This window comes from Neomonachus schauinslandi, chromosome 5 (assembly GCF_002201575.2).
Source record: "Neomonachus schauinslandi chromosome 5, ASM220157v2, whole genome shotgun sequence".
NCBI classification, from domain to species: domain Eukaryota; kingdom Metazoa; phylum Chordata; class Mammalia; order Carnivora; family Phocidae; genus Neomonachus; species Neomonachus schauinslandi.
Window position 1 is genome coordinate 152,117,791 of NC_058407.1, and position 24,487 is coordinate 152,142,277.

The 24,487-nt window shown below is 42.0% G+C and overlaps 1 protein-coding gene across 1 annotated transcript in view; it reads left to right on the forward strand.

The window, feature by feature from the left end:
• The window catches only part of IQCK (IQ motif containing K), a 129,661-nt gene that overhangs the window by 90,152 nt on the left and 15,022 nt on the right, over window positions 1-24,487 (forward strand). Inside the window, exon 8 of the mRNA XM_021698031.1 lies at window positions 108-219. Within this exon, the coding sequence (XP_021553706.1) occupies window positions 108-219 (112 nt within the window). The remainder of the gene's footprint in view (window positions 1-107; window positions 220-24,487) is intronic.

Genomic DNA, 24,487 nt, shown 5'->3' on the forward strand with positions numbered 1-24,487 from the left:
CAAAGCATATCCAATTAGTTTGTAAATGATTCTCCATGCAAAGTTAACAAGCTAATGCATAGACGTATTTTTTGAAAAGGAACTAAAGCTTTGTGGGTGTTTTCCAGGTTCGGTGTGATCCTGAGATTCAAGAGTTGCGTCAGTGGCAGAAGAAACTGCGTGAAGACAAGCACATTCGCGAGCGAGTCAAGATTTTTTGGGCCAAACAAGAACAGAAAGGTCAGTCGTTTGATTCACAGCCCTTAGTTTATTTAGGAAAAGCCTGCATCTTAGCCCAGGCTCAAGAAGGAAGCCCTCTGTGTTCTTATTGGGTCCTTGCGTCTGCAGGGAACTCAGTTTGTGTGTGTGGGGGGGAAGTGGCTGCATATTAAGATTCTGCTCTGGAATGACAGAGGTGATGTGACATGATTTACAGGCCATTCGCCTCACTCAGGGACAAACTCAGTGTCATCCTGTGTCTGCAGGTCTTTTTGTTTAAGCTATAAGACATAAAGGATAACCCCTCCTTTTGGAAGCACGGTGTCCATCAGTGTGATGGGTGGTTATCTTTTTTAAGTTGTTGATTGTGTGTCTGAACTGAAATGACGCATTATGCTTGTCCTGTCCCCTTTTGTGAGAAATTAAACATGTGCACACACACACACTGATGTACAAAGAATAACAAGCACCCGTCGTCACCTGTCATATGCAGGTGTCACCATTTTGTCCTATTTGCTCTCCACATATTTTATTATAAAACTTTTAAGTTACTACATATTTACAATAGGAATATTAGAAAAACAACAGCCGAAAAAGGGGAAAAAACAGAAATCCCACCACTGTTGGGGCGCCTGGGTGGCTCAGTCGCTAAGCGGCTACCTTTGGCTCAGGTCATGGTCCCGGGGTCCTGGGATCGAGCCCCACGTCGGGCTCCCTGCTCAGCAGGAAGCCTGCTTCTCCCTCTCCCACTCCCCCTGCTTGTGTTCCCTCTCTTGCTGTGGGTCTCTCTGTCAAATAAATAAATAAAATCTTTAAAGAAAAAAAAAAACTAATGATGTACTGTATGGTGAGTAACATAATAAAATTTTAAAAATTTAAAAAATGGCTCCTATGTCCAAAATTCATCAGATGCCATACTTTATTTTAAAAATCTTATTTCTCGGGGCACCTGCGTGGCTCAGTTGTTTAGGTGTCTACCTTCGCCTCAGGTCATGATCCCAGGGTCCTGGGATCGAGCCCCGCATCGGGCTCCCTGCTCCGCGGGAAGCCTGCTTCTCCCTCTCCCACTCCCCCTGCTTGTGTTCCCTCTCTCGCTGTGTCTCTCTCTGTCAAATAAATAAATAAAATCTTTAAAAAAAAAAAAAAAGAAAATGGATGGGCAAAGGATAGGAACAGGCTATTCCCAGAGGAAGAAGCCAGAAACACTGATCTCTACTTGTAATCACAATGTGATGCCATTACCCATCAGATTTATATATCATGTTGGCAGTGTTAAGGAAGAGGGAGAATCTCTTCTACAATTAGTGGAATAAATTGATAAAACTACTTAGAAAAGAATCAAGGAAAATCTAGTAATATTGAAAAGGAGTGTATCTTGGGCGCCTGGGTGGCTCAGATGGTTAAGCGTCTGCCTTCAGCTCAGGTCATGGTCCCAGGGACCTGGGATCGAGCCCCGCATCGGGCTCCCTGCTCTGCGGAGAGCCTGCTTCTCCCTCTCCCACTCCCCCTGCTTGCGTTCCCTCTCTCACTGTGTCTCTGTCAAATAAATCAATAAAATCTTAAAAAAAGAAAGAAAGAAAGAAAGAAATCCCACCACTGTTAATATTTTGGTGTATATCCTGCTATACTTTTTCCAGTGCAAACAGGTACAAATAAATATCCACACATATTTTATTAAAGGTTGTTGGATTCTACATTGTTACATTCTGTCACATAATCTACCTTGTCACTGAACATACTCAGAACATCATTCTGGTCAACAACTAGAGAGTAGTATCATGAAGTTTAACAACTGCATGGTATGGATTTAGCATCATTTATTCAACCAACAACATGGAAGGAGATTCATGATATATTATCAAGGGGAAAAGAATCACAGAAACATAAGTTTTCAGCCATATTAAAAATATATACATGGAAACATGGAGATGTCTAAACAGCCTGGAAGAATACAGTAATGATAGTCACCTTTAGGATTTGGACGAGGGAGGAAGAGGTGCACTGTTGGAATCTTTTAAATAAGTTCATGATACTTTGCGATTTATGAAAAAATAATCCTCTTTACCTCAGCATCCTACGGGCCATCCATACTTTGACTCCTCTCACCTCCCCATCCTGCCCTGTACCTGTCCCCCATCACTAGGCTGCAGCCCTTCCAGACTTTTCTGTTCTTGTCATATGCCAGTGCCTCCCTCACCAGGGGGACCCTGTACTTTCTTTTTTTTTTTTTTTTTTCTGTCAAATCACCCATCCCCAGCTACTTCTCATCTTCCAGGCCTGGGGCATTACCTCCTCAAGGGGTCTTCCCCAGGGACCAGGAACCAGTCTACTGAACAGTCTATGGCTGGCTCTAAACAAAGGCTTCCTCTTCTCCCCAGAAACTGTCTTCAACCGTGTTTTCTCGAACCTCTCTTTCCAATCCCTTCATGGCATATGGGGTGGATTCTGTGTCTTTTCAGTATGTTCTAATTTCAGAAAGCCCAGTCTAGTTTAAAATTTCAATCTCAGATCCAATTTAGTGCTTACCCAACCCCCTCTGCCCTCCATCGGTGGGGATGAGAGTGGGGGAAAGAAGAGTTAGATCTTTGACACTTCTACACCGGCCTCTTCCGGGTCCCTTTCTCCTCCAGTGGAATGGGTGGGAAGGAGGGAGATACAGGGGGCATCCATCTCTTCACTGTCTGTTGTGATCCTCCCTTGGCTGCTACTGCATCCTGGCTAAGGCTACCACTCCTGTCCTGTGGGCAGGCGTCTCCATGCTGACTCTCTGACCCCTGTATTTCATATGATTCTTCCTGGGGGGGAAACAGTAGGTGGCAAAACACCCGTGTGGGGATCTGGCTCTGTCTCTACCTCTACCACCACCACTTCAGATCCCACCTCTGCCTAGCCTTTTGCTCTCGGGGTCTCCTTACCCAGTGGCCAGCCCTCTTGGTCAGGGCGTTAGGAAGATAGTTCAAGTGACCTCCCAGTGTCTGCCTGACCCACAGGAAACCAATGGTGGACATGCAGACTTCTCCATGGCCCTCCTTCTCTCTGCCCCACTGTGTCTACCCAGATCACATTGAACCTCCTCAGATAGGCATAGAGGAATGATCTGGATGTAAATCTACCCTCAAAGCAGATGTTCAACCAAGTAATGAGATACCTTCAATCTTTTTAAGTTGTTCTCTTGGATTTTCCCTCCCTTGCTTTAGGGCTTGAGTTGGGGGAAGCAGCCATTCTTGTCTAAGAGAGGAGAGAAAATCACAGTCCTCTTCTTTAGGCCAGTAATTCTCAATCTTTTTGGGCTGTGACCCAGTAAGAAATTTATTATAATAAATTTATTGTAATTCATATTACAATCTAGTATATATCCTCCTGTTCTCTTGAGGTTTTTTTTTTTTTAAGATTTATTTATTTATTTATTAGAGAGAGAGAGCATGAGAGGGGGGAAGGGCAGGGGAGAAGCAGACTCCCCGCCGAGCACGGAGCCCGATGTGGGACTCGATCCTGGGACTCCAGGATCATGACCTGAGCCGAAGGCAGTCGCTTAACCAACTGAGCCACCCAGGCACCCTGTTTTTGATTTTTTTAATGCTGGACATGACCCAGTAAATCAATTTCATCGCCTTTACCCTTCAATTTTTTTTTTTTTTAGATTTTATTTATTTGAGAGAGAGACAGAGATAGTGAGAGAGCAGAAGTGGCTAGGAGAGGGAGAAGCAGACTCCCCACAGAACAGGGAGCCCAATGCGGGACTCGATCCCAGGACCCTGAGATCATGACCTGAGCCGAAGGCAGATGCTTAACCGACTGAGCCACCCAGGCGCCCGGCCTTTACCCTTCAATGTGTCTTTACTCATGCTTTGAAAAATACTACTTTGGTCCACTACTCCACAGCTCCTATAATTTCTTCTCCCCCTTTCCTTCCCAGAGCCATCGACTTAGGTAATGATTGGGTCCCTTCTTCATAGACCGTGGTTGCCAATACTGGCTGCACATTTGAATCATCTTGGGAGCTTTCTAAAAATACCAGTGCCATTGACAGAAAATCCTAGAAGCAATGAGCACTCTTAGTACCCAGATCTTGGTTTCTAAGTACCCCTCATTCTAAACAGAATTAGTTTCTTAGAGAAATGGCTGATTCCAGGGCTGGGGCAAGGAAAGTAGAAGATAAGCCTAGAACATCTTATGCCAGAAAATAAAGATGGGGACATGGGAAAAGAATACAGGCTCTAGCTTGACAGGAGTCTTAGTGAGCGTATCTGGGACAATTTAAGTGTCAAAATTAACAGTGATGGTGGGGCTCCTGGGTGGCTCAGTCGGTTAAGCATCTGACTCTTGGTTTTGGCTCAGGTCATGATCTCAGGGTCCTGGGATGGAGCCCCAGCATCATGGGGCTCCCTGCTCAGCAGGGAGTCTGTTTCCCCTCTCCCTCTCTCCCTCTGCTCCTGCCCTTGCTCGTGCACTCTTTCTCTCTCAAATAAACAAATAAATCTTTTTAAAAAATTAACAGTGACAATAATGAATTATAACTCATTGACAAATAAGTGAGGGAGAGGAGGTAGCTTTCCTTACATCGGAATGCCAACTAATACATTTAGAAAGTAGAATGAAATTAAGAAGTCACCATCTTGTAACCATATTAGTAAATAATTAACTCACGCAAGAATCATCAGGACTTGCCAAAACCATTGAGTGAAAGTTTGATGAGGAATATGATATTTAGAGTCTCAAAATATCCCTCTACAAAGTAGTCATTAAATAAAGGGAAAAATACTAACTTTGCATTCAAAAAACCTGGCAGACCCACCTTCAGTTCAAAATTAGTATCACCAATATTGGAACAAGCTGACATAATGTGCCTTCTGGTATGAGGTACTAAGAAGGACACTCATCACATATGCTTATGCACTATTCCTGTCAAAATGCATAACTTGAATCTAATCATGGGGAAACATTGGACAAACCCAAATTGAAGGACACGCACCAAAGTAACTGATTTGGACTCTTAAAAAATGCCAATGTGAAGAAAGACCAAGATTAAAGGAGAACCAAGAGGACATGACAGCTAAACACAACACATGGTCTTAGATTGGATCCTGGATGGAGAAAAAATTCTATGAAAGACATTGAGACAATTAGCAAACTTTGAATATAGGCTTTATATACATAACTACATAGCACTATCAGATTTCCTCATTTTTTAGAAGATTTTATTTATTTGAGAGAGAGAGCACAAGCAGGGGGAGCTGCAGAGGGAAAGGAAGAAGCAGGCTCCCCACTGAGCAGGGAGCCTGATGCAGGGCTCGATCCCAGGATCCTGAGATCATAACCTGAACCAAAGGCAGACACTTAACTGAGCCACCCAGGCGCCCCAAAAACAAAATCTTAAAAAAAAGAGAGACCACCTTATTCTTAAGATACATGCTGAAGGTTTTAGGGATCAATGGATATGCTATGTAGCTTAACCTCAAATGATGCAGAAAAAAAGAATGTAACACACGTGTACATACGCATATGCAGAGAGAAAACGATAAAGTAAGGCACAGTATAAACTACTGGTGAACTTGGGGGGGTTCTGTGGATGATTATTGCAACTTTTCTGTAAAGTCAAAAGTATTTCAAAATTAGAAGTCAAAAAACACCAGTGCCTCACCTCCACAGGTTCTGACCTGATGGTTTTGGGATGAGCCCCAGGCGTCTGTGTTAACGTTAAGTTTCCAGGTTCTACTGGTCAGCCAGAGTTGATACCCTAAGGAGGTGCGAGTCTGCAGTTGCTTTGTGTTTGCTTTAAAATGTGGAGTCCTCCAAAGAATAAAATAACTAAGATAAGATAAGATAAAATATGAAATAGAGCAATTCATAAAAAAAATAAAAGTAAATAAGTAAAATGTGGCATCCTCTAAGCCTGCATGCCCTGAGCCCCTGGCAAGAGAAGTCCATCTGTTATTTGTTTATTTGGCAGTTATGTGTCTTCCTTATTAAAGTATAAGCTTCCTGAGGACAAAGACCTGTCCTAGGGCAGGGCCTGGCACAAAGTGAGCACCAAATAAATATTGGTTGAATGATCAAGTGAGTGAATAAATAAATGGATGAGCCGGTCCAGTCCTGAGGCTTAAATGAGCCTGAGTACAGACAGTGCCTGGTGCGGAGTAAGAGCTCATCAAACTGGCGGTGTGAAAGCCTTGTTACAGTTTAACCCTTGCTAGCCCTTGAGCTGTTGTGGGCAGGCTCAGCTCAGGCCTCTCTTCCATGCACAACTGCCGTTTCATTTCACTTCAAAATTGGAAGACAGTCAAGGCTGTAATCAGTTTAAAGGTCAGGGAAAGTGCAGCGTGCCTATTTATTTCTGTTGTTTCTTATTCTTTTGAGTTTATTTGCTGTCGATTGACAGATTGATTTGGCTTGCCGTGTAGCAGGGTGAGCAGCAGGGATTTAGTGTGTGTCATCCAGCTATGGGGGGTGGGGCAAGGGCAGTGAAAGCATTCCCATCTGGGCCACCTGCTGCTCGTCCCCTGCAGCCTTTGCAGGGCTCCAGGACGAGCTGTCCTTTCCAAACAAGATGGGGTTCAGGAAATGCCCTAGTGAGAACTCACGGATAAATTTCCCACCTACAATAAGACTGTGAAATGGCCTTCAGGTGAAAAAGCCAGTGCTAAACACTGTCCTGGAACTGTGGTCAGCCGAGAAGAAGTCGGTACAGTGCAGTGGGTAAAGGACTGGGTTGTGGAATGTGCGCAACCCTGATCTAGTTAACTTCATTAAGCCTCCGTTGTCCCATGTACAAAATGGGACTAATGATAGTACCTGTCTCCTCTGGTGGTTGTTAAAAGGTTACAAGAGATGATCTTTAGAACAAGTCCTGGCACATTGTTCCCACAAGTGCTGGTTATTGTCGTGATTAGTGTTATTAAAATATCTGTGTACTTTTAAACAACCTTGTTGCTTTCCTCCACTAGACTCTAAGTTCCATGGGGTTCCATGAGGGGACTGTGTCTGTCTTATTTATCGTGATGTCCCCCAGCCTAACACAGGGCCTGGCACAGAGCATGCAGTTACACATGTATGGTGGATGGAGCCCTGGGCTTCATTTTACAGATGAGTTAGTAGAGGCCCAAGGAGGTCGAGGGATTTGCCCAAGGTCATACAGCCAGAGAAAGGGCCCAGGTGTTCCCTTTTACTGTCCAGCGTTCTAACACTGGACACGGAGAGACACGGAGAGAGAAGATCTCCCTTGAGTTCTACCGTCAGATCCAACCTCTCAAGAATCCTCCTGAACATGACACACTGCTTGTCCTATTTCTTATGACCTAGGCCTTGGGTTCTTGCTGTTTGTGTTAACTGGAGCCCCTAAGTAGGGGCTGAATTGCTAGGAAGAGGGCACAACCTGCCCACCACGGGAAATTGTTCCCTTCCTGTGTTGCTGAGCTGAATCATTTTCTTACACTCGGGCACTACCGAGTTACTTCCTGTTTTAAACCTTATGAATTTGGGTAATGTGAAGGTTTAGAAAATAACTCCCCCCACCTCGCCCAGCCAAGGTGACACTGTAATTAGACTCCAAAGACCTCTGATGAAGCAATTGATTTTTTTTTAAATATTTTATTTATTTATTTGACAGAGAGAGACATAGCAGGAGCAGGAACACAAGCAGGGGAGTGGGAGAGGGAGAAGCAGGCTTCCCGCCAAGCAGAGAGCCCGATGCGGGGGCTCGATCCCAGGACCCTGGGATCATGACCCGAGCCGAAGGCAGAAGCTTAATGACTGAGCCACCCAGGTGCCCCAGAAGCAATTGATGTTAAACACATGCTAGTTCTCCTTTAAACTTGCAGGAAAGAAAAAAATGGAATGATTGCAAATATAAATGGTTTTTCAACTTTATCTAAAAAACCCACAAACTGATCTGTGTACAAATCCAACAAATGAACTTAATATATTTTTTGACTGGATGCCATTTTATCCATATTGTGTTCTGGTATTTATAGTATGAATAAATTTTGCCAAGTTCATTTCTTGGAGCAACCTTGGTGCAGACAGGAGGTCTGAGGGAGAATAGTGTCAGCTGTCAGGGTAGAGTCGTGGTCATATATAGCTCGTCTCACGTTACACTGAGTCAGAGGCCCTCCCAAACAGGATTTTCTTCTAGGACAGAAATGGTGTGAAGTTATCCTCGAGGCTCTATCCATCGGGACAGTTGCCGGAATTATTTTAAAATGTGTGTGACAAGAATTGCAGCCAATGTAATTCCAAACAAAATGCCTAAGTCATTTTTGAGATGTGGTCAAAAATCCCTTCTCGATTAATAGCGTATTTTTAGCTTCATATACTCAGTAATTGTTTTCAAATGTGCCTTGTAATTGAATGGCCATATTTTATTTTGAAATCTAGTATGAGTAGGAAGAAAAAAGCCATAGAAATTGTTCCTATAACATAGGGTTGTATTTGTGTGTGTGTGTGTATTCTTTATGTATGTGTAAATACTCTTTAAATGACTTTATCACTTCTTATTGATATTTTAAAGAAAGGGATGGAGGAGGTTGACCTGTCAAAGGAAATCGATTATTTACTTTTGTTTGCTTACCTGTTTATTCCCTACCTCATTCCAAGAGTGCTTTGCAGTATTTTACAGAAACTTGAATAATATAACATTTTTAGATAAATGTGGTAATTGGGTTGGGGAAAAATTAAAAGTCAAGAAAAAGTTAAGCCACAAAATGTAGTAAGTAAAATACTCCAAGTCCTATACTTGCTAAAGATTTTTTAGAGACAAAACAGGGAAATAGGGTCTGTTACATAATTCACAGTGACTGTAAGAAAAAAGACAAGCTAGTTGTTCAGGAAACAACTGGGCCCTTCCCTAATACATTATGCAATGTGACTAATAACCTCGAAAATGTTCCTATAATAAACAGAAATGTGGCTCTGAGCTTCCTAGAAGTCACAACAATGAAAAAAATAGGATCATTGTATTGTTTGTGTCTTCAAGATGAAAAATTTTCTTGGAAGCACACTTACTCCTGAACTGAGATTTTTTCTTTCGTTAAGAGGACACTGGGAGGGGCGCCTGGGTGGCTCAGTTAGTTAAGCGACTGCCTTCGGCTCAGGTCATGATCCCGGAGTCCTGGGATCGAGTCCCGCATCGGGCTCCCAGCTCAGCGGGGAGCCTGCTTCTCCCTCTGACCCTTCCCCCTCTCATGCTGTTTCTCTCTCTCTCTCTCAAATAAATAAAATCTTTAAAAAAAAAAAAAAAAAAAGAGGACACTGGGAAAAGACAAAGCCTAGGGTGGGGGTCGGGGTAGAAACCAGAGAAATTTCTTTTTCTGACTTTAAATTTAGTATTTTTTTTAAATAAATAAATCTAGTATTTTCAGTTCAGATTGTAATGACAAATCTTAACTGTTAGGATTGGGTTTTAAGGATAGTCTTAACATAAGTACTTCATTTTGGCCACACCACATGCTTATGACCTTAGGATACCCCTGGAACTTAGTTCTTAGAGCAGAGAAGGTCTGAAACTAAGAACAGCCACTTGATGTTTCCATGTACTCCTCACACCTCCTCTCTCAGAGAAAGGACATTATCCCCATTGTACAGATGAGGAAACCAGGGCCAGGAGACTATGACTCACACAAGGTCATAGCCAGTAGGGCAAGACCAGGGACTTGAACCCAGATCTGCCTGATGCCAGGGACCCTAAGGCCATCTTGTGCCGTGTTGTCCAATTATTTGAACCTATGTGCCCAATAGCACATGTTGGCCCAGTGTAAAGCTTCCCAGCAGGGTACCAGAACCCCCAGGCTGGACGGTGGGCAGCATCTGGCCAGCCTGCCACCCTGCACACTAACAGTGAAACAGCCACAGGCCATTGAATAGGGGAGGTTTGGAGATAGGCGAGGCTGAGTCCCTAGTCCCAAGGCTGCAGGATCTATAAACATGTTTCTGGGAGACATTTCTGTTAGAGCAGAAAGTCAGAGCTAAGTGGATAAGGATGAAGATGTTCTTTTCTCCCTCCTTCCAAATACCCTGCTTGTCTATAGATGAGGAGCAGGGCAGGGCTCCACCACCGAAGAGGATAGCTGGGTGCAGAGAACACTAGCCTGTGGCTCAGGAGGTGGATTCTAGCATTAGCTATAGCCCGTTGTCACTAACAAACATAATCTATCACATAACAATGATACATGTTAAAACAATTGGTGACTTATTTTCCAGAGGCAATTACTATTGAGTGGGTCTACCCATCGGGTTTCTTCATCTATCTATATATAAATATATATGCATATATATTTATGTATACAGAACTGTATTATATACCCTGTATTCCTTCACTTGGCAACATATCATTGACATTTTTTCATGCCAAAAGTTCTAATACCAATTCCAACATGGGGGGGGGTGGTTCTATAGCACCAAGAAGCGATTCTCCAACACCAGCTGAGCTGGAGAATTCAACTCAACTCTGACACATATCGACCCAGAGATAGCATCAGACCCCACAGGTTAAGGGCTCTGTGATGCAGAACCGCCCCCACTTGAGGCAATCAATCCTACGTCCAGGTTGTTACCCATGCTTTTTTTTTTTTTTAAGATTTTTATTATTATTTATTTTATTTGACAGAGAGAGAGACAGCGAGAGAGGGAACACAGCAGGGGGAGTGGGAGAGGGAGAAGCAGGCTTCCCACTGAGCAGGATGCCCAACGTGGGGCTTGATCCCAGGACCCTGGGATCATAACCCGAGCTGAAAGCAAGACGCCCAATGACTGAGCCACCCAGGAGCCCTGTTACCTGTGCTTCTGACTGGCAGACGCAGTTTGGAGCTTCCCACAACCCCCTCGTTGGGTTCAATTAATTTGCTGGGGCAACTCGCAGAACTCAGGAAACTAGTTTACTCACTAGATCACTGGTTTATTACAGAGGATATATTAAAGGATACGAATCAGCAGCCAGATGGAGAGATAAAAGGGAGAGAGAGAGAGAGAGAGAGGTCCCAAAGGAGCTTCTGTCCTCATGGAGTTTGGGGCTTGCCTATAGCAGGATCTGAATTGTTCTGGCCTCCCCATCTGGAAGTCTCTGAATCCTGTCCTTTGGGTTTTTATGGAGGCTTCTTTGAATAGGCACGTTTGATTAAATCATTGGCCATTGGTGACTGATTCAACCTCCAGTTTCTTTTCCCTCCCTGGAAGTCAGTGGGGTGGGACTGAAAGTTCCTAACCCTCTAATCACTTGGTTGGTTTTCCTGGCAACCAGCCATCCTTGGGTGGGTCCAAAAGTCACTTATAAACATAGCAAAAGACACTTTCGGCTGTCCTCCTCACTTGGGAAATTCCAAGGGTTTATATATATATATATATATTTATATATATATATAAATATAATATATTATATTTAATATAAATCACAATATCACACATGCCAATATATATAGATCTCTCTCATTTTTTGTGGGTCCATAAAAATGATAAATCTGTACCATACTTTTTTTTTTTAAGCCAATCCCTATAAGTGGATATTCAGTTTGTATTATGAACAATGCTTCCATGGACTTTTTTGTAGATTTATTCTTGCTTACTTATAGAAGTATTTTTATAGGATAAAGTCATAGGAATGAAATTGCTGGTTCAAAGGACATGTGAATATTAAGTTTAGACAGTGATCGCCATATTGCCATCCAAAACGGTTGCATCAATTAGCCCTTAATGCCACCAACCCACTTTGGAACTTTTGATGGGTGATGTAATCTTTGTATTTCATTTTCCCTACTTGTAAAATGAGAATGATTATGCCTCAGGAATAATTCGAAATGAGGTCATCGCTTTGATAATACCATGGCTCTTTATTTATTTATTAATACCATGGCTCTTTAAGAAGAAATATATCAATAACTCTGAGGTTTCACTTTCATCTTAATTTTTTCCCTTACATCTCCTCAAACCTTAGTTCCTTCTACATTTTAACCTACAAAAGAAATAAAAATTTGATTAAAAGAAATCTAGTGACTTCATGCCTTGATATTACTTTCATCGGTTCTATTTTTAAGACTTGCCAGTGGGTGGAGATGTTTGGATGACATCAACTTTCATACATATTTTTTCATTAAAAATTTGTAAAAGTCTGCACAGCTAGGACATGCCTTCTATTGAAATGCTCAAAGATCTCCTACTATTCTGCTGAAATTAAAAAGTAAAGTAACAGGTGATTTCCTTTTTTTAAATGGTCTGCCCCACAAGTTCAAGATCCCAAATTTAAGTTTATGTAAATGGATACTTCCAACTTCCGTAGCTTCGTTCCTTCATCTGATTGTTGAGCATTCTTCTTTGCAGTTCTGTAAATGCAGAATGCTTTCGTAGGATCTAGATAAACCTACCAACTTCTGGAAGTCTCTTGGAACCAGATTGGATTAAATTTCCCACTTATCAACAGCTGTAACCTTGTGAAGTATGCTTAATCTCTCTCTGACTCAGTTTGCAAGGCAGTAAAGTGGAAATACTGATATGAGGAACAACCCTGTAGGGTTTGGGGAGGATTAAATGAACTGGAATAGTGCCTGGCTCATAATACGAAGTGATTGATAAATGATTAGCCATATATGGCTAATACATGCTGCTATTAAGACTATTGGCTTTGGGGTCTGACAGAACCGGTGTCCTGCCCCTTACCATCAGTGAGGTCATGGGTCAGTTGCTCATCCTCTCAAGGCCCAGTTTGCTTGTCTGTTATAATGGGAACAATTAGGGCCTATTGCAGAGGGCTCCTGTGAGGATCAAATACGATTAAATGCCATTGTATGCTATTAAATAGACCCCTGGCACAGAGAGAATGGTCAATAACTGGTGGCTGGTTTTGATAATATTTTTTAAGCTGACAAGAAATATATATAAAATTTTTATTCCAGGTAATTTACCTATAGCAGTGGTTTTCCATCCTGGCTGCAGATTAGCATCCCTTGGGAGAAATTTTAAGATGTGTCAGGCTAGAGGCCAGAGAAAGTGATTACACGGGTTTATTCTTAGTAGAGAATGTGTTGTAACCACATCAGCAAAATCCTGATACTGTGGATTAGTTGCAAGTTCCCAGCAATAGGGATAGATTTTGGATCCAAAATCTTCCTTTGCGAGTCTCTTCTCACGAATGCAACTTCATTTGGATTAAAATTCAGGGATCTGAGTTCCTGGCCCACCTCTGCAATTTACCAGGTCAATGGACTTTGCTTTCTCCTTTGAAAAATGGAAGGAATAAACCAGGAAATCTCTATAAACAAGAAATCCAATAGGTTTTTGCTGTAGAATCTCCTGCCCCCTGGGCAAGAGGCCTATTGCTGAGCAGATGCAAACCTTGGAAAACTTGGTGTTGTCTTGGTGGTGATCGTTGGCCTTGGGAGTTTGGTCTCAAGACTGAAGGCGAAAACAATAAGATGGTGAACATTCTGGGCATTTGTTGGAGAGGGTAGGGTGGGATAGTTGAGGGCCAGAGAGTAACTGGGAAGTTTAGATGTTGAGAAGGGGAAGAGGAAAGGATGGATTGGGTATTCGGCCATTTAGGAGAGTTTTGGGGGAAAGCACAGGGATGTTTAAAGGAGATTTTTGTTTGATCATGTATTTGAGGAGTGGGAAGCATATATTCTAGACCGAGGGCCTTTCTTATCACCGTATTTGGGTCCGTCACACTCAGGGGTGACTCTGAATGAAAGTAGGAGCTAACAAAGGGAGAGCAATGGGAACTCGCTGCTGCTGTGTGGTATCTTGGCCTGCAGAGTAAGTGTTGCCTATATCCTTAGCTGCCCAGCCTTGATGGTCTGCAAAGATCCATGGTCCTCACGAAAGCTCAATTTATTGAATGTCTCCGATGTTCCAGGCACCTTACAGATATTTCTAATCTTCACAATAAATTCAATTAGTACAAACTGTTATTACCCTTATCTTTCAGGGGAGGAGAGTGTCTCAGAGGTTAAATCACTCACTTTTGGTCATACAGACGATAGTGGCAAAGCTGAGGAAATTTAGAACTTTCCACAACATCATACTGCCTTGCTGTTGTCACAACCTTCCTTTCAGTCAGTCCATGGACTGGTAGGCTGAGGGAGAAGTCTGGAATTCATGCTCTCCAAAAGCTCGAAAGGCGTTCAATAGAGAAATGAAGGCCACACTATGAGAAGGAATGAAGGATGGATGCCTGCTTCCACATGCATGGACCTTGAAAGCATTATGCAAATGCAAAGAGCCAGACATCAAAAAGACCACATAGTATATGATTTCATTTATATGAAATGTCCAGAATAGGCAAATCCACAGAGACAGAAAGTAGATCAGTGGTTGCCTAGGGCTGAGGGAATGGAGGGGAATAGCAAAAGGGTATGGGGTTTCATTTAGGGGTGAGGAATAGTAAAATTGATTGTGGCGATGATTACATGCATCTGTGACTCTACTGAAAACCACTGAATTGTGTGCTTTAAATGGGTGAATTGTATGGTATGTGACTCATATTTCAATAAAGCTGCTATGAAAAAAATTAAAATGAAGACCACCTCATTCCCAATAGGATGGATACTATCAAAAATCACCCAGAAGATAATATATGTTTGTGAGGATATAGAGAATTGGAGTCCTTATGCATTGTTGGTAGGAATGTAAAATGGTAAAATAGCCAAAGTGGTTCCTTAAAAAAATTTAAAAAGGAATCACCATATGATTCAGCAATTCCATTTCTGGTTATGTACACAAAAAAACTGAAACAGAGTCTTGAAGGGATATTTGTGCACCATATTCATAGCAGCATTATTTACAATAACCAAAAGGTTGGAAGCACCCCAGGTGTCTATCAATAAATGAATGGGTAAGGAAAATGTCTACACATACAGTGAAATATCATTCAGCTTTAAAAAGGAAGGAAGGGGGCGCCTGGGTGGCTCAGTCGTTAAGCGTCTGCCTTTGGCTCAGGTCATGATCCTGGGGTCCTGGGATCGAGCCCCACATCGGGCTCCCTGCTCCGTGGGAGGCCTGCTTCTCCCTCTCCCACTCCCCCTGCTTGTGTTCCCTCTCCCGCTGTCTCAAAAATAAGTAATAAAAAAAAAAATCTTTAAAAAGGAAGGAAGGGGCGCCTGGGTGGCTCAGTTGGTTAAGCGACTGCCTTCGGCTCAGGTCATGATCCTGGAGTCCCGGGATCGAGTCCTGCATCGGGCTCCCTGCTCGGCAGGGAGTCTGCTTCTCCCTCTGACCCTCCTCCCTCTCATGCTCTCTGTCTCTCATTCTCTCTGTCTCAAATAAATAAATAAAATCTTTAAAAAAAAATAAATAAATAAAAAATAAAAAGGAAGGAAGTTCTGACACCTGCTATAACATGGATGAATCTTGATGGCATTGTGCTGAGTGAAATAAGCCAGTCACAAAAGGACAAATACTGTATGACTCCACTTACAAGAGGTACTTAGAGTAGTCAAATTCATAGAGACAGAAAGTAGAACAGTGGTTGCCAGGGGCTGAGTGGAGGGGAGAATGGGGAGTTCTTGTTTAATGGGCACAGAGTTTCAGTTTTTGCAAGATGAAAACAATCATGCGGATGGATGGTGGTGATGGTTGCACAACAATATGAAGATACTTAATACCACTGAACTGTATGCCTGAAAATGGTTAAGATGGTAAATTTTATGTGTATTTTATCACAATAAAAAGCTGAGAGAAAAAGGGGGCACCTGGGTGGCTCTGTGGGTTAAGCGTCTGACTCTGGACTTCGACTCAGGTCACGATCTCAGGGTCGTGAGATTGAGCCCCACGTTGGGCTCCTCACTCAATGGGGAGTTTGCTTAAGATTCTTTCTCTCTCTCTCCCCCTCTGCCCCTCTCCCCCGCTCTCTCTCTCTCAAATAAATAAATGTTTAAAAAAGAAACAGAGAAAAAATGAAGGCGCAGGTCCCAAATATTCTCATGGCTGATGCTCTGTCACCTCCATGAATCTCTGCTTAATGTCACCTCCTTAGTGAGTCCTCCCTGACCACCCTTGTTTCCCCACCCCTCTGCCCTGCTTGTCCCTATCCAACATGTTCTGTACAGGGTGATTCAAAAAGAGCTAACCGCTCCCAAACTTTTATTACAACATGCGTGTCTGGTGGGCATAGATCAAGAAGTTGGTGTGGGTGCCACCCCTTCTTTGCAGCCTCACAGGAATAAAGAAACAAGTCATGGCTGCCCTTCCAGCTGTGATGAAGGATCTGGAGGAAGCTGACTCCGGGATGGCGCCATGTTTCCTGTGTGGGTTACGGGGCTGCTTATATGTTGTAGTTAACTGTGCTAGTTCCTTTACAAATTGTCTTTGACTACATGATACACATAACTTACTCATAATTTTTTCCAAGTGTTTAATTCTTTTGAATCACCCAGGATTTTAAAGATTTATTTTGTTTATTATCTGTGTAACCATACAATTTAAATTCTATAATAGCAGGGACTTTTTGTTTTTCCTTCCTGTTTTGTTCACTGCTCTATCCCTGGCACCTAGAACAATGCCCAGCACATGGTAGATGCTCAAGAAATATTTGTTGATTAATGAATGAATCTGTGTTTCATAATCCCCTTCCCAAATTATCTAGCTTGGTAAACACTCCAAGGACAAGTAAATGAAATTGTTTCCAAGCAAGCAAGCAAACACACACACAAACAAAGGGAAGGCATATGCTTACACATAATATATAAATGAACAAAGAGAAAAGTCTACTAGAATATAAACCCAAAATGTTAATAGTGATTATTTTTTTAGTTTTTTTTTTTTTTAGTAATCTCTACACCCAACGTGGGGCTCAAACTCACAACCCTGAGATCAAGAGTCACATGCTTTTCCAACCGAGCCAGCCAGGCACCCCAATATAGTGATTATTTCTAAGTGGTAGTAATGCTGGTGATTGATGGGTTGATTGATTTCTGCCTGTTTTGGTTTTTTTTTCCTAAAATAGAAATGCAGGCGATTATTTTCCTTTTTTGATAATTTATGTTTTCTAAAATAGTAACACAGGCTGTTCCTATTCACTGTGTGCTTACTATGAGGCAAACACTTTTCCAAGTGTTTCCTTAACAGGGACTCAGTCTTCACAGCAGCCCTGTGAAGCGGGTACTACTGTGGTCTCCATTTTATAGATGAAGAAACTGAGGGCGCCTGGGTGGCTCAGTTGGTTAAGCGACTGCCTTCGGCTCAGGTCATGATCCTGGAGTCCCGGGATCGAGTCCCACATTGAGCTCCCTGCTCGGCAGGGAGTCTGCTTCTCCATCTGCCCTCCTCCCTCTCATGCTCTCTGTCTCTCATTCTCTCTGTCTCAAATAAATAAATAAAATCTTAAAAAAAAAAAAAGAAACTGAGGCACAAAGAGGTTGAACTGTGTAGCGAGGGCCCCACAGTACAGAAGCAGCAAAGCCAGGCAGCCAGATTCCAGAGTCCTTCCTCTTCCCCCCATCATTATGCTGCAATGCACAGACGTTATTTATGGAGTTCAAATGCTTGGGAGAAATCTGTTGGTGTTTGGTTTCATACGAAATCCATCAGGATCCAACCTCTGATTAAATCACTGAGGGCAAGAAGCCCATGTCCCTCTATGCCTGTTAGCCTGGTTTAAAGGGCAATGGTCCCGCCCACCTAATTGTCCCGCCTTCTCCCTGTGAGCGCCAGTCCAGCCCTGTTGAGGCATGGCATTCGCCCTTAAGATCTAAATTTAGGATCGGAGTAACTCAAGTGTCTTGCCAATTTCTAGATTCAACTCTCATTAGTCCAGGACATGGAAAATTTTCAAGGTAAAGAGCTATGGAAGCTAGATGTTAAGAAGGGCAGGCTGATTCCTTTTAAACTAATTTAAAAACTGTCCCCTTATCAAAGTAATACATTCTCATGATGAAAATACAGGAAAGCATCAAGAGATCAGAAAAGTTACTCACCAAAGCTGTCGCTAATACTTTGGCATATAGAAAAACTTTTTTTTTTAAAGATTTTATTTATTTATTTGACAGAGAGATGGAGAGAGCCAGAGAGCACAAGCGGGGGGCGGGGGGGGTGGGTGCTGATGGCAGAGGTAGAGGAAGAAGCAGGCTCCCCGCTGAGCAGGGAACCCGATGCAGGGCTTGATCCTAGGCCCCTGGGATCATGAACTGAGCTGAAGTCAGACGCCTAACCAACCAAGCCATTCAGGTGCCCCTAGAAAAATTGTTTAAAAGTGCCTTATTTTGTCCCATCCGAGTAGGAGGGAGGTAGCAGTAACTGTGTCTTATGTAATGTCCTCCCATTGCCATGTGCATCAGAGTTGCCCTCATTTGCTTTTCGTGGCATCTAGAGACTTGTCTCTTAAGAGGTTTCAAAGTGACGTTTGAAGCTGTCCAGAGAGAGCCACTAATGATGGCAGAAAAAGTCCAGGGCTTGGAGTCCCAAGATGTACCTTCAAACCCTGCTTGGAAGCTTCCTAGCTGTGTGTCTTTGAGCAAGGCACTTAACCTTTCCTTCTCTTCAATCTTTTAACTGTGAAATGAAATTAAGACCCCTCTAAAAGTCCAACTGAGAGGTCATTTGAGTTAAAAGACTTGAGCTCATGCTTACCTGCAGATTCTCACTGGCTCTGTGACCTTGAGCAAGTTACTGAACCTCTCTATGCTTTAGTTTCTTCATCTGTACAATGGAAATAATAAAAGTACTCCCCTCACTGGATCCCAAAGAGACCCATATGAGACAGTGCGTGTAACATGCTTAGTCCAAAAAAAAAAAAAAACCAAAAAAAAAACATGCTTAGTCCAATGTCTCATACACATTAGGTGCTCAGTAATGATCAGTGGCTACTATAAACCATACAACTTTTGAAGCATATTAGAGCCATTTTCCCACTATGGATGGTGAAATCAATTAGTGGGTTGCCACAGCATTTAAAAAATAAAAGAATAGGGGTGCCTGGATGGCTCAGTCAGTTGAGCGTCCGACTCTTGATTTTGGCTCACGTTGTGATCTCAGGGTCCTGAGATCCAGCCCTGAGTGGGGCTCCTCACTCACTCAGTGTGGCATCTGCTTGGGATTCTCTCTCCTTCTCCCTCTGCCCCTCCCCCTGTTCATACTCTCTCTCTCTCAAATAAATAAATAAAATATTTAAAAAATAAAAGAGTAGATCAGAAAATATTAGTATGTATTGCTTATAGTAAGGGAATGCTCATCGGTGAAAGTTTAGTTTCGGGTGTGTGTGTTTGTGTACTATTAAAGCAATGTCAATCGTATTTCTTATTGTAGGTGGCAGTTTGCAAATATAAAAACCACTGGATTATATCAGATAAACTCGGTCCTCTGATCTTAGATTTAACCTGAATTTGCCCTATCTTTGGCTTACAAAACTGTGTATCTTTGGCTTACGAAAGCAGGGTAGCTCTAGGAAACAGCCATATTGAATGTACTTCGGCATCTTCTGTAAAAATGTTGTTAGGGTCAAACTCCATCGAATCCTTTTACAAAAATAAATCCTCATCTGAGAAATCTTATCCAGCACACGGTGCCAGGAAAAATGTTGCTTCCCTTAAGGAAATGGTTTGCTTCTTCCCTAACTTTCCCTGTTTACCTAGTCTGCCAGGAACCTCAGAGTTCAATTTAAAGCTCTTGTATAATGGCTTATTGGCTCTTCAGGCTAGCATATCTGAATTCATTTCTCTTTGGACTTGGTTTTCTTTTTTTTTTCTTTCTATTTTTATTACTATATTTTGTCATGAATTATCTCAAATCCTTTTAGGGAGAAAGCAAGATATAAATACATTCAGAAAGAAAATGGGCATCTGCCTTGTTTACAACACAGAGGTTGTGAATCTCACATGAGATCGTATATATGAAAGAACACGAAACACTGAGAAGCCTGGTCCAGGGGGATTTGTCATTAGGGTGTATCCGACTCTTGCAGAGGTGTGAGTTTTATCAGCCTTGGAGGAAAGGAGAATACTGCTGCCCTTTGTTTTCATGGAATTTTTGAAAGTAACTTTCTTCTTAACTGATTATAAAAGTAATAATTGCAAAAAAGAAGCAATAATTGCCCTTTGTGGGAAGGTGAACAAAAAAGTTGGTCATTGTAAGTCTCACCACCCGGAGATGATCACTATTGAAAGGTCTTCTTTCTTTCTTAAAAACAGCTTTATTGAGATATAGTTCGTATGTTATACAATTCGAAGTGTACAAGACAGTAACTTTTAGTATTTTCACAGAATTTGCAACCATGACTGCGATCAATTTTAGCATCTTTTCATGTCACAAAGAAACCCTATTCCCCTTAGCCATAACTCCCTAAGACCCCCCCTTCCTCCCAGCCCCAGAAAACCACTAATCTACTTTCCAGTCTCTATGTAGAGTTGCCTTCGTGACTGGTTTATTTCACTCAGCACAATGTTTTCAAGGTCCATCCATGTCATAGCATTTATCTATACTTCATTTCTTTTTATGGCTTGTATTAGTCAGCTTAGGCTGCCGTAACAACATACCACAGACTAGCTGGCTTAAACAACATTTTCCCACAGTGCTGGAGGCCGGGAGTTGGAGATCAGGGTGCCGCCGACATGGTCAGGTTCTGGTGAGAGCTCTCCTACAGGCTTGTGGAAGCTGCCTCCCAGCTTGATCTTCACATAGTGGAGGGAGAGCTCTGTAACTCTTCCTCTTCTTAGGACACTACCAGTTCTATGGGATTAGGGCTCGACCCTTATGACCTCATTAATCTTTTTTTTAATCTTTTTTTTAAATAAAGATTTTATTTATTTATTTGACAGAGAGATAGACAGAAGAGCACAAGCAGAGGGAATGGCAGAGGGAGAGGGAGAAGCAGGCTCTGCACTGAGCAGGGAGCCCGATGCGGGACTCGATCCCAGGACCCTGGGATCATGACCTGAGCTGAAGGCAGACGCTTAACCATCTGAGCCACCCAGGCGCCCTGACCTCATTAATCTTAATCACCTCCTTAAAGGCTCGATTTCCAGTATAGTCACTTGAGGGGTTTGGGGCTTTACCATATGAATTTGAGGGGGAACACAAGTCAGCTCATAACATGACTGAATAATAGTCCATGGTATGGATGTATCACATCTTTTTTTTTTTTTTAAAGATTTTATTTATTTATTTGACAGAGAAAGAGACAGCAAGAGAGGAAATACAAGCAGGGGGAGTGGGAGAGGGAGAAGCAGGCTTCCTGCTGAGCAGGGAGCCAGATGCGGGCTCAATCCCAGGACCCTGCCGAAGGCAGACGCTTAACGATTCAGCCACCCAGGCGCCCTGGATGTATCACATCTTATTCACCTCTTCATCAGTTGATGGACATTCGAGTCATTTCCATTTGGGGGCTATTTTGAATAATGCTTCTATGAACATTCATGAACTGGTTTTGTGTGAACATGCATTTTCATTTCTCTTGGGTAAATACATAGGAGTGGAGTTGCCGGGTCATATGGTAACTGTAGATTCAACTGTTTGAGGAACTGCCAGACTGTATTCAGAGTGGCTAAACCATTTTACATTCCCACCAGCAATGGATGAGAGTTCCAATTTTTGCACATCCTTGCCAACACTCGTTATTAGCTGTCTGTTGGATTCTAGCCATCCTAGTGGGTGTGAAGTGGTATCCCATTGTGGTTTGATTTATGTTTATGTTTCCCTGATGCCTAATGATGTTGAGCATCTTTTCATGTGCTTATTGGCCATTTGTATATCTTTTCTGGAGAAATGTCTATTCAGATCCTTTGCCTTTTTAAGTTGGATTATGATTTTATTGTTGAGCTGTAAGAGTTCCTTGAGTTACTTGTGTCTAGAATATACAAGGAACTCTTACAGCTTACAGCTTACGTAAAGACACAAGTTTCTTATTAGATACGTAATTTGCAGTTTTGTGGGCTGTCTTTTCACTTTCTTGGTGTCTTGAAGCACAAGAGTTTTTAATTTTGATGACATCCAGTTTATTTTTTCATTTGTTGCTTGTGCTCTTGGTATCATATCTAGGAAACCATGGCCCAATCCGAGGTCATGGAGGTTTATTTTTTTCTAAGAGTTGTATATTTCAAGTGATTGCGTTTAAGTCTTTGACCCATTTTGAGTTAATTTTTGTATATGGCCTAAAGGAAGGTTCCGACTCCATCCTTTTGCATGTGGCTTATGCAGGTATCCAGCAACACTTGCTGGATACCTGCATAAGAAGAGACTCTTCTTTCCCCATTGAAGTGATCTTGGCACCTTTGTTGATAATCGGTTGAACATGAATGTAAGGGTTTATTTCTGGACTTTCAATTCTATTCTATTGATCTATATGTCTGTTCTTATGCTAGTACCACACTCTCCATCACTGTAGCTTTATAATAAGTTTTTAATTCAGGAAATTCGAGTCCTCCAACTTTCTTTTTTCCGAGAGTGTTTTTGGCAACTCAGGGACCTTTGAGTGTCCGATTGTCATCTTTATTGTCAATGTTTTTAAAAATGCAACTTTATCTTTAATTTTACATCAATGAAATCATACTTCATAACAAGTATTTTCACATGTCCCTAACTCTCCATTGTAAACATATATATTATAAACTTATTTTACATATTTAGTTATCTTCCGACTGGACACTTCTTTCTGAACTTTACCATTCTAAATATTGACGCCATGGCTGCCTTCATACCTAAGAGAGTTTAATTTTATTTGTGAAGCTACTGAAGATATTTTTACAAATTGAAAACATTCATCTTTTCATTCAAACTTTGAGGTGATTTCCCTAAAAGCAGCAGAATCGGCACAAATAACAGTCAAATCTCACATTTGCAACTTAGAAAAGTCACTAACCCTTCTGAGCCTCAATGTTCTTATCTGAAAAATTCAGTTAATAATAGTAGAGTTGTTTTGAAGATTAAAGGAATGTAGGACTAAATGGCCTAGCACACATATGACTCAATAAATAGTACTTACAGTTATTTTTTATGTTTTTATTATTTAAGTAGACTCATGCCCAGTGTGGAGCCCAACATGAGTCTTGAACTCACCACCCTGAGATCAAGACCTGAGCTGAGATCAAGAGTCAGACGCTTAACAGACTGAGCCGCCCAGGTGCTCCTATAATAATAATAATTATTATTATTTTCATCTTTGTTGTTGTTACTGTTGCTAGCGACATTAAAAGCTGCAACAGGTAGCCAAAATGGAGATGATGCACTGACACTCAGGTCTTTCCTATCAGCTTGGGAATTGCAATCATAATGAGTAGACCTTAGGGGCTCCTGGCTGGCTCAGTTGGTGGAGCATGCGACTCTTGATCTTGGGGTCTTGAGTTTGAGTCCCACGTTGGGTGTAGAGATTACTTAAAAAATTTTTAAAAAGAGTATATTTTTTTCAAAAATAGAGTGGACATTAAATGTTTCTCACTTTAGCCAAAGAACAGGGTTTTAAATATCATGCACCAAATAGATGCCTTCATTCCTAAATCTTTGTATGTATTTCAAATTAGTTTCTTAGAATCATTTCTCAGCAATGGCCATGGGATGGTTTAATTCCATTTGTGTAGCTATGGAAGATATTGTTTACATATTGAAAACACTTATCTTGGGACGCCTGGGTGGCTCAGACATTTAAGCATCTGCCTTCGGCTCAGGTCATGATCCCAGGGTCCTGGGATCGAGCCCCACATTGGGCTCTGTGCTCAGCAGGGAGCCTGCTTCTCCCTCTCCCTCTGCCTGCCTGTCTGCCTACTTGTGATCACTCTCTCTCTCTGTCAAATAAATAAATAAAATCTTAAAAAAAAAACAAAAAACACTTATCTTTTAATTAAAACATGGATTAGCTCCAAGAGAGCAATAGCGCTGTCTGGCATGTTTACCGTTTTTGGTCTAGCATCAACAAACAGAGTGGAGGCTGACAAAGGAATGCAAAAAGGAAGGCAGCAGGCTCCCAACATAATTTGTGGCTTTGGATAACTTTGTAGAGACAGCAGGAGCTAAAGGGGCTTTGCCTAGGAAAGCAGGTACACAGCAGTTTGAACAACGACAAGAATTACCATTTATTATTATTATTTGTTAAGATTTTATTTATTTATTTGAGAGAGAGCGAGAGTGAGAGAGATCACAGAGGGAGAGGAAGAGGGAGAAGCAGACTCACCGCTGAGCAGGAAGCCTGATGCGGGGCTCAATCCCAGGCGCCTGAGATCATAACCTGAGCCAAAGGCAGATGCTTAACTGACTGAGCCACCCAGGCACCCCAAGAACTACCATTTATTATTATGCACCTGTTGTATCTGTTGTGTCATCATTCTTCTGGTGGATTTTTGTATGTGACCTCAGTTAATGTATTTGAATATTAAGATTACCTGTGCAGTAA